Here is an 11660-nt window from a genome sequence, read left to right as displayed (position 1 = left end):
ACCGAGTCATGAGGTCACAGGTCTTCAGCATGAGTTTGGTGATTTTGGAAAGTGAGTATTAAGGAGTTTGCAGGGTTTGTTTTATAAAGGGTCAAGAGAGTTCAGACAAGCCAATGATTCAGAGAAGAAATACTCTATCCATGTGGCACATTGAGGGGAAGCTGCAGATGCTTCTTCAATGCACCTCCCACAGTAAGGGAACAAATGTGAGCCTCTGCAAAGCCAAAAAAAAAAAAAAGACGTTTTTGTTTTCTTCTTCAGTTGTACTGGTCATATCTAGACCCAAGAAGAGGAAACTTTTCAAACACAGAGTTTCAAACTTGGGTGAGAAATTCCCTATTGAAAACCCTTCTTTCTCTTTTTGCCAGCTGAAGACTTTCCTCCGTGTTTCCACTTAGGCTGACAGCTGGAAACCAAGCAAAGCCCTGACACACACCACCTCCACGGAATTGTGCAGGTGAAGCTCACTCTCCAAACGAGAACCTGCCAGAACACTTCACGGTTCACTTTACCTCGTGAAGCGCAGAGGTGCCACTGCTCACGTTCACGGGTGTCAGTGAACGAGGAGCAGGTCTCCTCACAGTCAGCACCACCAGACCAAAGGCTTTCGCAGCAGAAGAGAGTGACAGTGGCACACGCAGAAATAATCCCCAGGAAAGCCATGAAGCGCACATCCTAACTACACGTGCTTTCTTCTCTACGTCTGCCCGCAGCAGGTGGTTCCTGCTGCTTCCAGGCCAGGTTATCCACCCCAGGCTTACCTCGCTCAGCTGCAGTTGCAGCCCGCTGATGCGATCCAGCAGCATCCTTTGCTCCTCCTGCGCTTCCCTCATTCGATCTTTCAAATCTTGATTTTCTAACTCCAGTTCCTTAAAAAGTAAGTAAAATAAATAAAAACCCACACTACACATACGTAGGGAAACAGAAGAATCTGAACCAAAGATTTTAACAGTCTGTCAGATGGCCCCTTTAAACAGTTTGGTCCGAGGTGGAACATGGAGCTTTGCAAGAAACCACCAGGCAGTGGGAGTTCTGGAAGCTTTGCAATAAACCATAGATAGCGAGCTTTCTCAGGAGAAGTGACAGTGGGAGTAGCGGACTGGTTGCACCCAAAGGGGACACTCCCATGATAAGCTTATAATCACAAGCCTTGTGATCAGATGCCAAGGGATGGGAAAAGGAAAGGAGGTACCACAACAATGAGTTTTCCCACGTTCTCGAACCTTGAGGAATAAAGAGTAAAGATGACGTCAAACAACCCCCAAACGGCGACCCCAGCAGTGACATTGGGCATGCGTGAAGTTACAGATTATGTGATTGAAGATGGAGTTTGGGGCCATCCACATACACGTACTGGCCACACGCTGTGCGAGGGGCAGCTTTAACCTCTACTATAAAGGCAGTGCTGTTCGGGCACAGAGACGAGGTAGCTACATGGCACAACAAGGACCACACTGCCTCCATGGGGACGTCCACAAGGGTCTGTTAACTACCAGTGCCTCACCTCTGAAACAATCCATGCTGAGAACTCTGTTGGTTTGGCCATCAGTCGTCAGCCTAGGGTTGGTATGGAGATGAACTAAGGTAACGTCTCCTTCCCCTTTCTCCCCTTAACTCATCATGATGAATGGTACTTGGACAGCAGGAAACACTTATTCTGCCCTCGAATGCTCACAGGGTGCCTTGCTAGTTGCCTTAATCATAGTAGCAGTAATTTCACCTGTAATACTTTGGAAGCCTAAATTCTAACTAACTGTGTTTTACGTAACTCCACGTTTAGTCTGTTTTTAGACCCTGTTATACTTGTGTGCCTGTTTGTCTGTATGCCTGTGATTTTAACCACCCCAGGATCCTTCGGACCTGAGTGGAACAGTTGTTAAAGACACCAACCCTGCCTAACGAGTCCCCTCATGGTTGTGTGGCCTCGCTGTTTCATTCTGAAGGTTTACACAAGCACAAGCTCTTGGAGCTGCTCGGCTCTGACAGCTCCTTCTCCTGTAAGTGCACATACAGAGTAAGATTACACCAGCTGCTGACAGCTCGAGAGGCTGCTTATCTGCTGCCTGTTAACAAGTCAAAATAACTTGTGTTAAAACAGTTCCTGAAACCCAATGACCGAGCCAGTGGCAGAACAGAAAAGCCTCACTGGCACGATACACAGCAACCTTTAAACTCGCACCATGCTGGCAGCCACAGACACCACCCAGTACGGCACAGCGAACCCCGCACAGGCCAGTGGGAGGTCTGTACCGGCACTCGGTGCAGTGCTCGCACTCAAATGATGACACACGTCTCACTCCTGCCCGATAATTGCTGCCTGGACTGTGGAAACCACTGGAGCTCCAGTCAGAGAAGTTGCCCTGAGACCTTTATCCTTTCATTGCAAAGCGCTGCAGAACAAAGGCTTGGATTTCTCAGCTCAAAACATTCTTTACCTTTTTGAGAGCTGTACTGACATAGTAACAGCCTGTTTTCCAGAAGACAAACATCTCCTGAGAACGTTAAAAACACAAATCTTCCTGGTTTATGACCCTGTGATTCTACTGTAGACAGTAAGTTCAGAGATGGGCAGGGTTAAGACAGGAAGAGACTTGCAAATGTTTGTTACACAAAAAAAGTAACTTTTCCTGGAAAGGTTTACAGCTGATCTGCGTAATTGCTACCTCACAGACATACAATTCAGTTTTAGGTACATGGCAACACACGTGGCCCTTCTAAAGGGGGTTGCTAACGCTTGTTTTACAGGGTCTGTCGTACGTCTGGTTCATTACGTGTATGGGAACTGGAGTCTGGAACCTTCCTCGCTTACCTGAGCACTATGTTCCTTCTGATACAGCTTGATGCTCCCCCCATCCTGCGCATGAAGCCGATTCCACTTCTGCGACACAGCAGTGACCTGGGATTGTGACAGCCCAGCATTACCCCGTGTCCCCGCTGTCAGACACCCGTTTCTGGGGACGTCAGGCTGCGCCCAGCCCAGTTTCAGCTGCCCACACCTCCACCGTGACAGATCACTTCAGGAAGAGGCTACTCACAACCTCACCCTGACAGCCAACAGGATGCTTGTCAAAACCCTAACACGGAATACCCACCTCACCGAATATCTGTCAAACAGCCACAGCCCCTGATCAGAGGGAGTCTGCTCAGCCACACAGGCAGTTAAGGACTCCAAAAACACTGAATGAGTTGTGTCGCAGCACAAGCAGTCACCCTCCCCGCACCACCAGCGATGCCCTGCCTCAGGAGGTGGTTGGTAGGAGCAGCCTTACCTTTGGTTCAGGCTGCCCTTTCTTCATGGTGTCTCTCCCTAAAAAAAGCACCACAGAAACAGCAAGTCAAAAAATACGTTTCATTCAGATTCCTGCTCCACATTCAGCTAGTTCTGTCTGGTTTCCACCTCGGGAGGACATTTCAGGAAATAGATCCAAGCTCATCAAATATGGGCCCACTCACAAGCACAAAGCTTTTCCTATAAATAAGGCTAATTAACTCCCGTGATCAATGCTGGAACACCAGCTCAGTGACATCAGCTCCTCGAGGCATCAGAGCCTGCAGTTACCTGAGAAGCTTTATTGCTAACAACCACACCAAGCCCAAAAGCCTTCCTCCCCCTCCCAGCCAGGCAGTTCATCAACCCTCTGTTCAGAGGGCTCCAGCTGCCCTCCAGACAGCAGCTCCTGCAGTCACAGCAGTGTTAAGAAACATAATTCAGAGGAAAGAATAATGGCAAGCTGGCAGAGCCCTGTCCTGTGTACCTTTGCTGGAATCCTCAACAGCAGCTTTTATTAACGCCAAAATGTCAATATTGTCACCGATTCTGGCATAGTAAGCACAGTCATGACCAAGGCCATCAGTCAAACCAACATCTGCGCCATTTTTGAGCAAAACTTCCACTGCATCCTTGCAGCCGTATTCACAGCCTAGCATGAGGGCGGTCCTGGGGATGGGGAGAGAGACGGCGTTCAGAGAGCCAGCAACTCGCGCTCCCACGCAGCAACCACACAGAAAAGCCTTTGTACACTTATGCCTAATCATGGAAACTTGAGCCAAGGAATCCTTCCTCTATCAAGAGAGGAAACTAAGCTTTAGCAAGTCATTTAGTCAATGTTTAAATATTTGTTAAAAAGCAAATAAAACCAAACCACTCCAGTATCGGCATAAACCTACTGCCTTTGAGAGCCACCCAGCGTTTTGAAGACTCCCAGGGCTTTGGCTTCCTTTCCAGATACAAATCGCAATAGACTCAACAAACACAAGACAAGAAGTTTAGACGAAGTTCAGGGGTGTCTGGCAATGCCTCCAAACGCTTACCCACTCCAGAGCCGGCTCCAAGGAAGAACTGGCAGAACTGGCAGCTACAAAGGAAAACCCCTCCCTTGACCCCCTTCCATGAATAGGGGAGGGAACATTTCAAAGCCTTTAGGTCCCTTTGGAGGTCTAATGGGACCCAGGTACTTCTTGACCAAGTTCCACCTTTGTCATGACCCATCTTGCATATTGATCCCAAGGGCTGCAAGACACAGCTTTGGACAGACAACCTTAAGACAACCATCTGTGGTGTCTTGGCTGGCAGTAACAACACATGGCACACGTCACCTGTTTTGTTTGTCCCTGGCATTGACGTCTGCTCCTCTGTCTATCAGAAGCTGACAGACTGTGGGACGACACATCTGAGTGGCCAGCACCAGTGCTGTCCTCCCGTCCTGCAGAGAGGAAAGGGGGAAAGAAGCAAGGAAAGGGAAAGGAAGCAAAGGACTCCAGCAGGGTTTGTGCAGGGGAACGCTACAAGCAGCAACTTACTCCATCTTTTGAGTTCACAGAGGCCCCGTGATCACACAGTAGCTGGATGCTAGAGGAGCAGTCTGACATAGCTTGCAAGAGAAAAAGGAAGAGCAAGTTACTGGGGTGCATTTGCTTCACAAAAATTCATGCAACTAAGTGAATGCACAACAAGGGTCTATGACTTATTCTCACACAAACACTTCAGAAGCACACAAAAACTCAAACACCGCTACTCAAGACAGTGCACAGCACGAGGAGGATGCAGACAGTCCCAAGAGAAGTATCTTCACCTGCTGACATCATTGCTCCGAAACACTACTTGTGACACTCACTGAAGATTTTACAATACAATTCCTGGGCATCAGAAGAGCCTTTTTGCACCTACAACCTTTATTAAGGCTGTTATCAAGGACAAAAGTCACATCAACATAAAACATTTTCTCTTGCTATGGTCACCAAAATTGAAAGCAGAATTGGGCCCATCTGAAAATTACTTTCTTAATTAAATCTAGATTTCATCTGACGGTTACCAGAACGGCAAACCCTGTTACCTGCATCATGAAGAGCAGTTCTTCCTTGAAGATCCACATTCTCCGTTGGGCAATTGTACTGTTAAAATAAGTAGCCCTGGTTACCATTAGGATTCACTCGGCACTTACAAAACATGGAATGTTTGGACAAAAACTCAAATGAGCGTAAACTGACCAGGAATAAATGAAGAACACAAACCAACTCTCACACAAACTGGAGACAACCCCCAATACTGTTCTGTCAATGAAAGACTATGGCTATAGTGCTCCATCTTTTGAGAAGACTACTCTCGTGTAGAATTTCAGTATGACTGTTCCTAAACGCAAACAAGTCAGAAAAGGAGCATGAGTCTTTACAAGACTTTACAAGACTTTAAGGGGCAGAAACTACAACTTGATCGGATTGTCTATGTCGAGACAAAAAAGTTTCTTTACTTCAGCACTCGTTCAGCCGTGGCCTATTATTTAATATGAAAAGGTCTTTTCCCCGTGACTGCCTTATTTTAAAAAGATTTTAATTCTTTCAAACAAGTGGCATATCCCAATTTCAAAGCAGTATATCCAAGAGCACCTTTTTTCCTCTCAAGAATGAAAATGGTAAGCACAGACAAGTTGGATTTTTCAGTACCTGCAAGAGCTTCTGCAAACACAAAGCATGTCCATACTTGGCAGCGAGGTGCAAGGCGTTTCTGCCTGAAAAGAGAGAGAACACGCGTTCAGGACCCATGTGGAACACCGCACCCCGATTGCGCATGCCTGTCCTGCTGCTCAAAGTCCATTACTAACCATACAACACTAATTCATAAGGAGTTCATTTGTACTTCACTAAAGCATCAGCCCAGTTCATTTCACCTGAAGAAAAACCTGTCATCATCCTCCTCCGTAGTTCTATGTGCTTCATCACAGCTCATCATGTGCCAGTGTATGAAACACAGAGATACATACGTGTCATTAGAATGATGGCGGGAGAAGAGACAGTTCAGATCAATATCACATCATTTAGGTACAACAACGAGTGTGCCGGCGGTATAACTGAGGCACCCCTCTTGGGCAGGCCCCACTTTGTAACAGTCCTTCCCTATTTCAGAGACTGCAACCAAGAATCAGGTTCATTGGCAAAATCAATCTTAAAACAGTACAAACGACTCCAGAAGCATTTAACAAAATAACTTGTCATACGAAAGAGAGGCTAAATTATTCCTGTAATGAAGTTGAAAACAGAATATTCATTAATCATGTTAAATCATAAGGAGGAAATCTGAGGTCAGAGTAGCACCCGTTTGTCACTGCCTCTTCCACAGGAGCTTCATACAAACCGATGTATCAGCAGCAGCGCAGACACACTCTGCATTTGAGGGCTCAGTACGGGTAAATGAACACCCATCATATCACTTCACTCCTGACACAGCGCCATAGAAGTCTCACTGAAACACACTCACTAACTAAATGAACACAAATTCATTTAAAACCATTCTCATACTGACATTCTCAACCCAAAACATGGATCTCACCAGACCACATACACGGCTACAGCCACACAAACCCAAAGTGCTGAAGTTCTGCTGCATTCGTGATTTTACATGACAGGACATGACCGGTCTCCTCAAAATTCAGCAACAAGTCACGCAGATAATCAATTTTTTTGCCAACTACAGGAAACTACAGGATGGAGGAAGATCTGCCCTGTAGTTCAGCTTTATTCAAATACTCCAAAATAACCACCGAGCTGAGACCCTTTGGACACTTGAGGAAACCTACCTGCAGCATCAGTAGCTGTGATATCAACTCCGTGAATAAGGATGGTGTTCAAGCAGTCCAGGTTCCCCTTCGATGCTACGACATGGAACCTAAAACCAGAAAAAACAGGTGGAAAACCAGCACACTTCCCATTTCTCTTTAATATTCCAATCAGGCAAGAGCAAGTATCTCAATACTGATCTCCACTGTGCCATGGACATAGTTTGTGAGGATCTTGCATCCTGGCTCTCTGCTGTTCCAGTCTGGATCAGGCTAGAATCTCTCATGATGCATTACATGGATTTATGTATTTTTAAAAGTTCAGAGCTGCAGCAAGACGTAGGAATTGAGTAACTTCCAGCAGTTTCCCAGCACAGTTACTGGGACATGGGGAGTTACTCACGCAGATCTCCCTTCCACATCCAGTTTAGTAGGACTGACTCCTTTTTTGGCGAGGATGGATGAAACCTTTTCGACATCGCCCCTTTCCGCCGCTTTCATTAACCTGTCATCGTACTTGTTCCAGTCTGTGTTCAGCTGTGGGAGGGAATCAGAACAGCACGTGAGCTTGCGGTACACTACCGACCTACTAAGGAAAGTCCACGAAAGGCTTGATCACAAAAATGTCTGGGCTTGCACCTCCAGTGGTACCTGTTAAGATATTTTGAGATCTTTTAGAGATCCTTCTGTCCCCTCTTGGCTGGCAGGTGCTATCAGCTATTTAGCTGTCACGTGAGGCTGCCAGGACAGCTCCCTTCCCACCACTGTGGTTTTACTACTTGTCTTACCACAGATACTTCAGTCCTGACCAAAAACCTAATGCTCTCCCCACAGTGGTTCTTAAACAAAAAGCCTGTGACATAGAGCACAGTATTTTAAAAACATCGTGGTGTGTCTGGAGGGGACATCAGAAGTCATGCAGACAGGGGAACCCCACACAAGGCCAGCTCCAGCTCTGGTTGTTGAGAGTTGGACGAGTACCGAACAAGAGCTCTGCTGCAGGCAGGGGTAGAGCAGTCCCAGGAGATCTGCAGCCCAGCCCTTTACTAACCCTACCAGAGGGCATCTCCTAGTGCCTAGTGATCACATTTTACTGTCTCCACTACACCCACTAAGAGCTGCCCCTCTCCTTGTCCCTGCAGCACTACAGGTCTGAAGAGCTGAGCTGTCTCAGTCTCATGGCCCTCAGGGAGGAGACATCCACTGTTCTCACACCAGCGAGGCAAGTAACTCCATGAACTGCATGAATACTGGCAGGCTTCTGGTTTGTCTTTACTGTCAATCATTTGGATTGTAATAGTCTAAATAATGCAATCAAGTGTTTAATTTCTAGATATTAAATATCTGTTTGGGCCTCAAAAATTACAAATTAATAAACGAGATAGAACTCAAAGAAGCAGATAAGTGAGGAACTGCAAGTAACAACACCCAGATCAGCACTGCTAACAACAGCTCTAACTGCAGAGAGCTGCTCCAACCTCTAATCAACTTCAGCACATTCATGTTAAAACCAGTTACTTCCATCAAACATCTCCTTAAGGCTGTCTTACTAGCAAAGACCAAAAATTTTGGAGATTTAAAGTAATGAAGTCTGGAAGATCCACGATGGAGAGGACCAGCACCAAGGAGCCAGTTCTCAACACGGGCAGAGCCCAGAGCTGCTGCAAGGTCTCACCTTGTGCCAGAGCCAGGGTCCACTGGGAAAGAGGCACCAAACCAGAGTGAAACCCAAAGCCTCCGCTCTGCAACAGTACCATGGTTTGTGTAACCTTTATTCCCCATTCTCATGATAAACAGGATTACAGTAATCATGGACCCTCAGCAGCAGCTTAGTGGACACTTGCTAGAAGTGCCATGAAGCCACAGACCACTAATGAAATTACCACCACTCGTGTGCCCGGCTAATGAGTCCGTGTAGAACCAACACGTCAATCAATTAAAACATCCATTAGCTTAAAAGCCACGGCAGCCTGGCCGGCAGAATGAAGCCACTGCACCATGACACCACCGCTCACAGCAGGAGCGCACCCACGGCAGGGCACGGGACAGATGGGTTCCGGGCAAAGCCCCCTCTGCAAAGCTCCCCCAGGAGTGCGGGTTATTTCTGAACCCTGGGCACTGTGTACAGGGAGCACCCAGCTCTGTTCCCTCTAAAGTCTTCTGCACGTGACATCTCACACCCACAGGGGAAAGCCATCACATCTCACTCATCCGCCGCTGGGTCTAAGTTGCCAAGTTCCACACTTGCAGCTCACACCTGCTAGCACAAACTCACTGAAACCCACAGAACCCCCTCCCCAGCCATCGCTCACTCCCGCTTCATACAGCCTCTGACTAACAAGAACATTCCTTTAAAATAAAGGTACCATCACCTTCATTTAACCTGTTGGTCATAAGACTGAAGTAAATTGCATCCATTTGCTGTGATGTGGTAAACGAGATACCGTCACCTCAAGCACTTCACCTTTAAAGGTAACTCCTCCCAGTCAGAGCTGTTAAAGACCGCTGTAACCCACATTAAAAGAAAAACACACAGCTGAAAAACATTCACAAAATTCAAGCTTTTGCCTTTCTGCAGTTGTAAACCTCTGCCACTGATATGAAATCGAAGATACCTACTGTGTCTTTAGCTGCACAAGAGAACCAACAAGTCATCCTAGAACCCGCAGCTGCTCGCTGCCAGAAGCAGTCAGCGTATCGCGCATCAAGATGCAAACCCGGCAGCTCACAAAGCGCCGAGCCAGAGCTCAGACAGGCCGCTTCGAGAAATGAGTGCTCTCCGCTGCCCTGAATTCATCCTGTTCCTTAGCTTGGATCCCCAAGCATACTTCCCTCATCTTCAGGATCATCTTCAGACTTCATAACTCTTGAAAAAAAAATAGGGGCTACCCCTGGCCAGAGGTTGCCCAGCTGGCCGAGCCCTTCAAGGGTCCGACCGCGGGCTCAGTCTGTCCCTTCCCAGCAACCCCCAAGAAAACCCTCCCTGTGCTCCCATCGCTGTGTGGGACAGACTGCCAGAGTGACTCAGGCTCACGAGTAAATATTGCCCAGGCTGAAATGTCTACGTCGTGTTTACAAGACAGTCTCAGCAGCCCAGATCTATTTTCTGATAATCCCGGGCCGGGAGCTGCGGGGTACAAAGCCAGAGCTATTAATACATTCCCCGCGTGCTCAGGGGCTGAGTAACACGGGTTGGATTTAATGTTAACTAACGAGACAAGCATGCGTGAAACCTTACTACAGTGTTGTTGTGTTCCGCAGACAGGCACGTGCTCCATTTAAAATAACAAACACGGTAGTCAAATGAGCTGTCCACTGACATTAGGGAAGGTCACACTTATCACCACTAATAACACGGGACTGAAATACTCCCAGCAGTCACTTTTTCCCATTCCACTCCACCACAAAGCCGAAAGCAGACTCATGATCAGACTTCAGACAGTTACGACCGCAGAGCGGATGGAATGCACCGTCCTATTTTGACAGAAATGTAACCCATTTTAATTTAGAAAACACACATGCCTCTGCTTTAAAACAAATTCTCCTTTTACAGGGATGGAACCCATTCTGAATAGAACCTGGTTTCAGCTTACTGCTGCTGCCAGCCTGTCTCCCAACGCGTTCAAGGAGCGGAGTCACGGAGGCTGGGAAAACATTACACAGACAGCATCATGATTAACAGCGGGGAAGAGGAGAGTCTCCTTTCCAGGAGGTTTAAATTTAACAGGGCACTCTGGAGATCTCCCTTTTAGAGGACTGGGTCACCACGAGAGGCAGTGCACTGGTTTGTCTGCAGAAAAGAAGTGTGGCGCATAGCCAGAAAAACCACCCACACACCCTGGAGGGCACCCACGAGAGACCACGAATCACCTCATCAAGGGACCTTCTCAGCACAGGGATGAAAAAAAAAAAAAATCACCCACTTGTTCATATTTGCACAATTTCACCCTTCCCAGCAGTCACTACACTATTCCACATCACTTGCTGCGAGCACCAACCCTTTGCCTCGCAGCACTAACGTGTTGTCAAAGATTCCAAGACTTTGCTGCAACTAGTGTCCACGTGACAAAGCCATTCCAGAACAGCCCAATGACTGTGTCACCTCGAGTCATCTTCTGCCCAGATCCAAGACTGTCTCCTCAAGCCAAAAAACAGCATTTGGGGGGAATAAAGATTAATAAATACAGCACCAACAGCAAAGAAAAACACATTTAAGTGAAGTCAGTTTGGTGAGAAAGGATGTAGGTAAGTGCGTGCCTTCCAGGGGAAGTGTCCCCTCCAATCCATTTGTCCCAAAGGCTTCACGCATCCCCATTTCTCTGTGCCTGCAGAGAGTCCTCATGAGCTGCACTCACCCTGCAGTCCCTTTACCCTGAAGATCCTCCCAAGAGAGCCTTGTCCACAAGATCTGGGATTGCTAAACCGCATTGTCCAGCTGTGCCCAGCTCAGACTAAGCGTGGCCAGCAGCTCTCAGCAAACCCAGCCTTCTCAGCTCCGCAGCGCTGCGAGCTTTGGTAAAGGCAGCCCAGCCACAGGCTTGCCCCCACAGCCGCAGCAACTCAGAGCTCCCAAGGCAGAAGCAAATGCAGTGTGCTCAGGCCGCACTACCC

At 47.5% G+C, this 11660-nt stretch overlaps 1 protein-coding gene across 1 annotated transcript in view; it reads right to left on the bottom strand.

The window, feature by feature from the left end:
* UACA (uveal autoantigen with coiled-coil domains and ankyrin repeats) overlaps nt 1-9704 on the bottom strand; it is a 17644-nt gene extending 7940 nt beyond the window's left edge. The window contains exons 1-11 of the mRNA XM_010131434.1: nt 9669-9704; nt 7453-7586; nt 7071-7159; nt 5941-6005; nt 5334-5391; nt 4801-4871; nt 4597-4703; nt 3756-3937; nt 3270-3307; nt 2810-2896; nt 762-869 (exon numbers count right to left, since the gene is read on the bottom strand). Coding sequence (XP_010129736.1) covers nt 762-869; nt 2810-2896; nt 3270-3307; nt 3756-3937; nt 4597-4703; nt 4801-4871; nt 5334-5391; nt 5941-6005; nt 7071-7159; nt 7453-7586; nt 9669-9704 — 975 coding nt within the window. The remainder of the gene's footprint in view (nt 1-761; nt 870-2809; nt 2897-3269; nt 3308-3755; nt 3938-4596; nt 4704-4800; nt 4872-5333; nt 5392-5940; nt 6006-7070; nt 7160-7452; nt 7587-9668) is intronic.
* Nucleotides 9705-11660: the final 1956 nt, after the last annotated feature.

This window comes from Buceros rhinoceros, unplaced genomic scaffold (genome assembly GCF_000710305.1).
Source record: "Buceros rhinoceros silvestris isolate BGI_N320 unplaced genomic scaffold, ASM71030v1 scaffold6142, whole genome shotgun sequence".
NCBI classification, from domain to species: domain Eukaryota; kingdom Metazoa; phylum Chordata; class Aves; order Bucerotiformes; family Bucerotidae; genus Buceros; species Buceros rhinoceros.
Note: the sequence above shows the minus strand (reverse complement) of the source record. Positions and strands in the feature narration are given on the sequence as shown.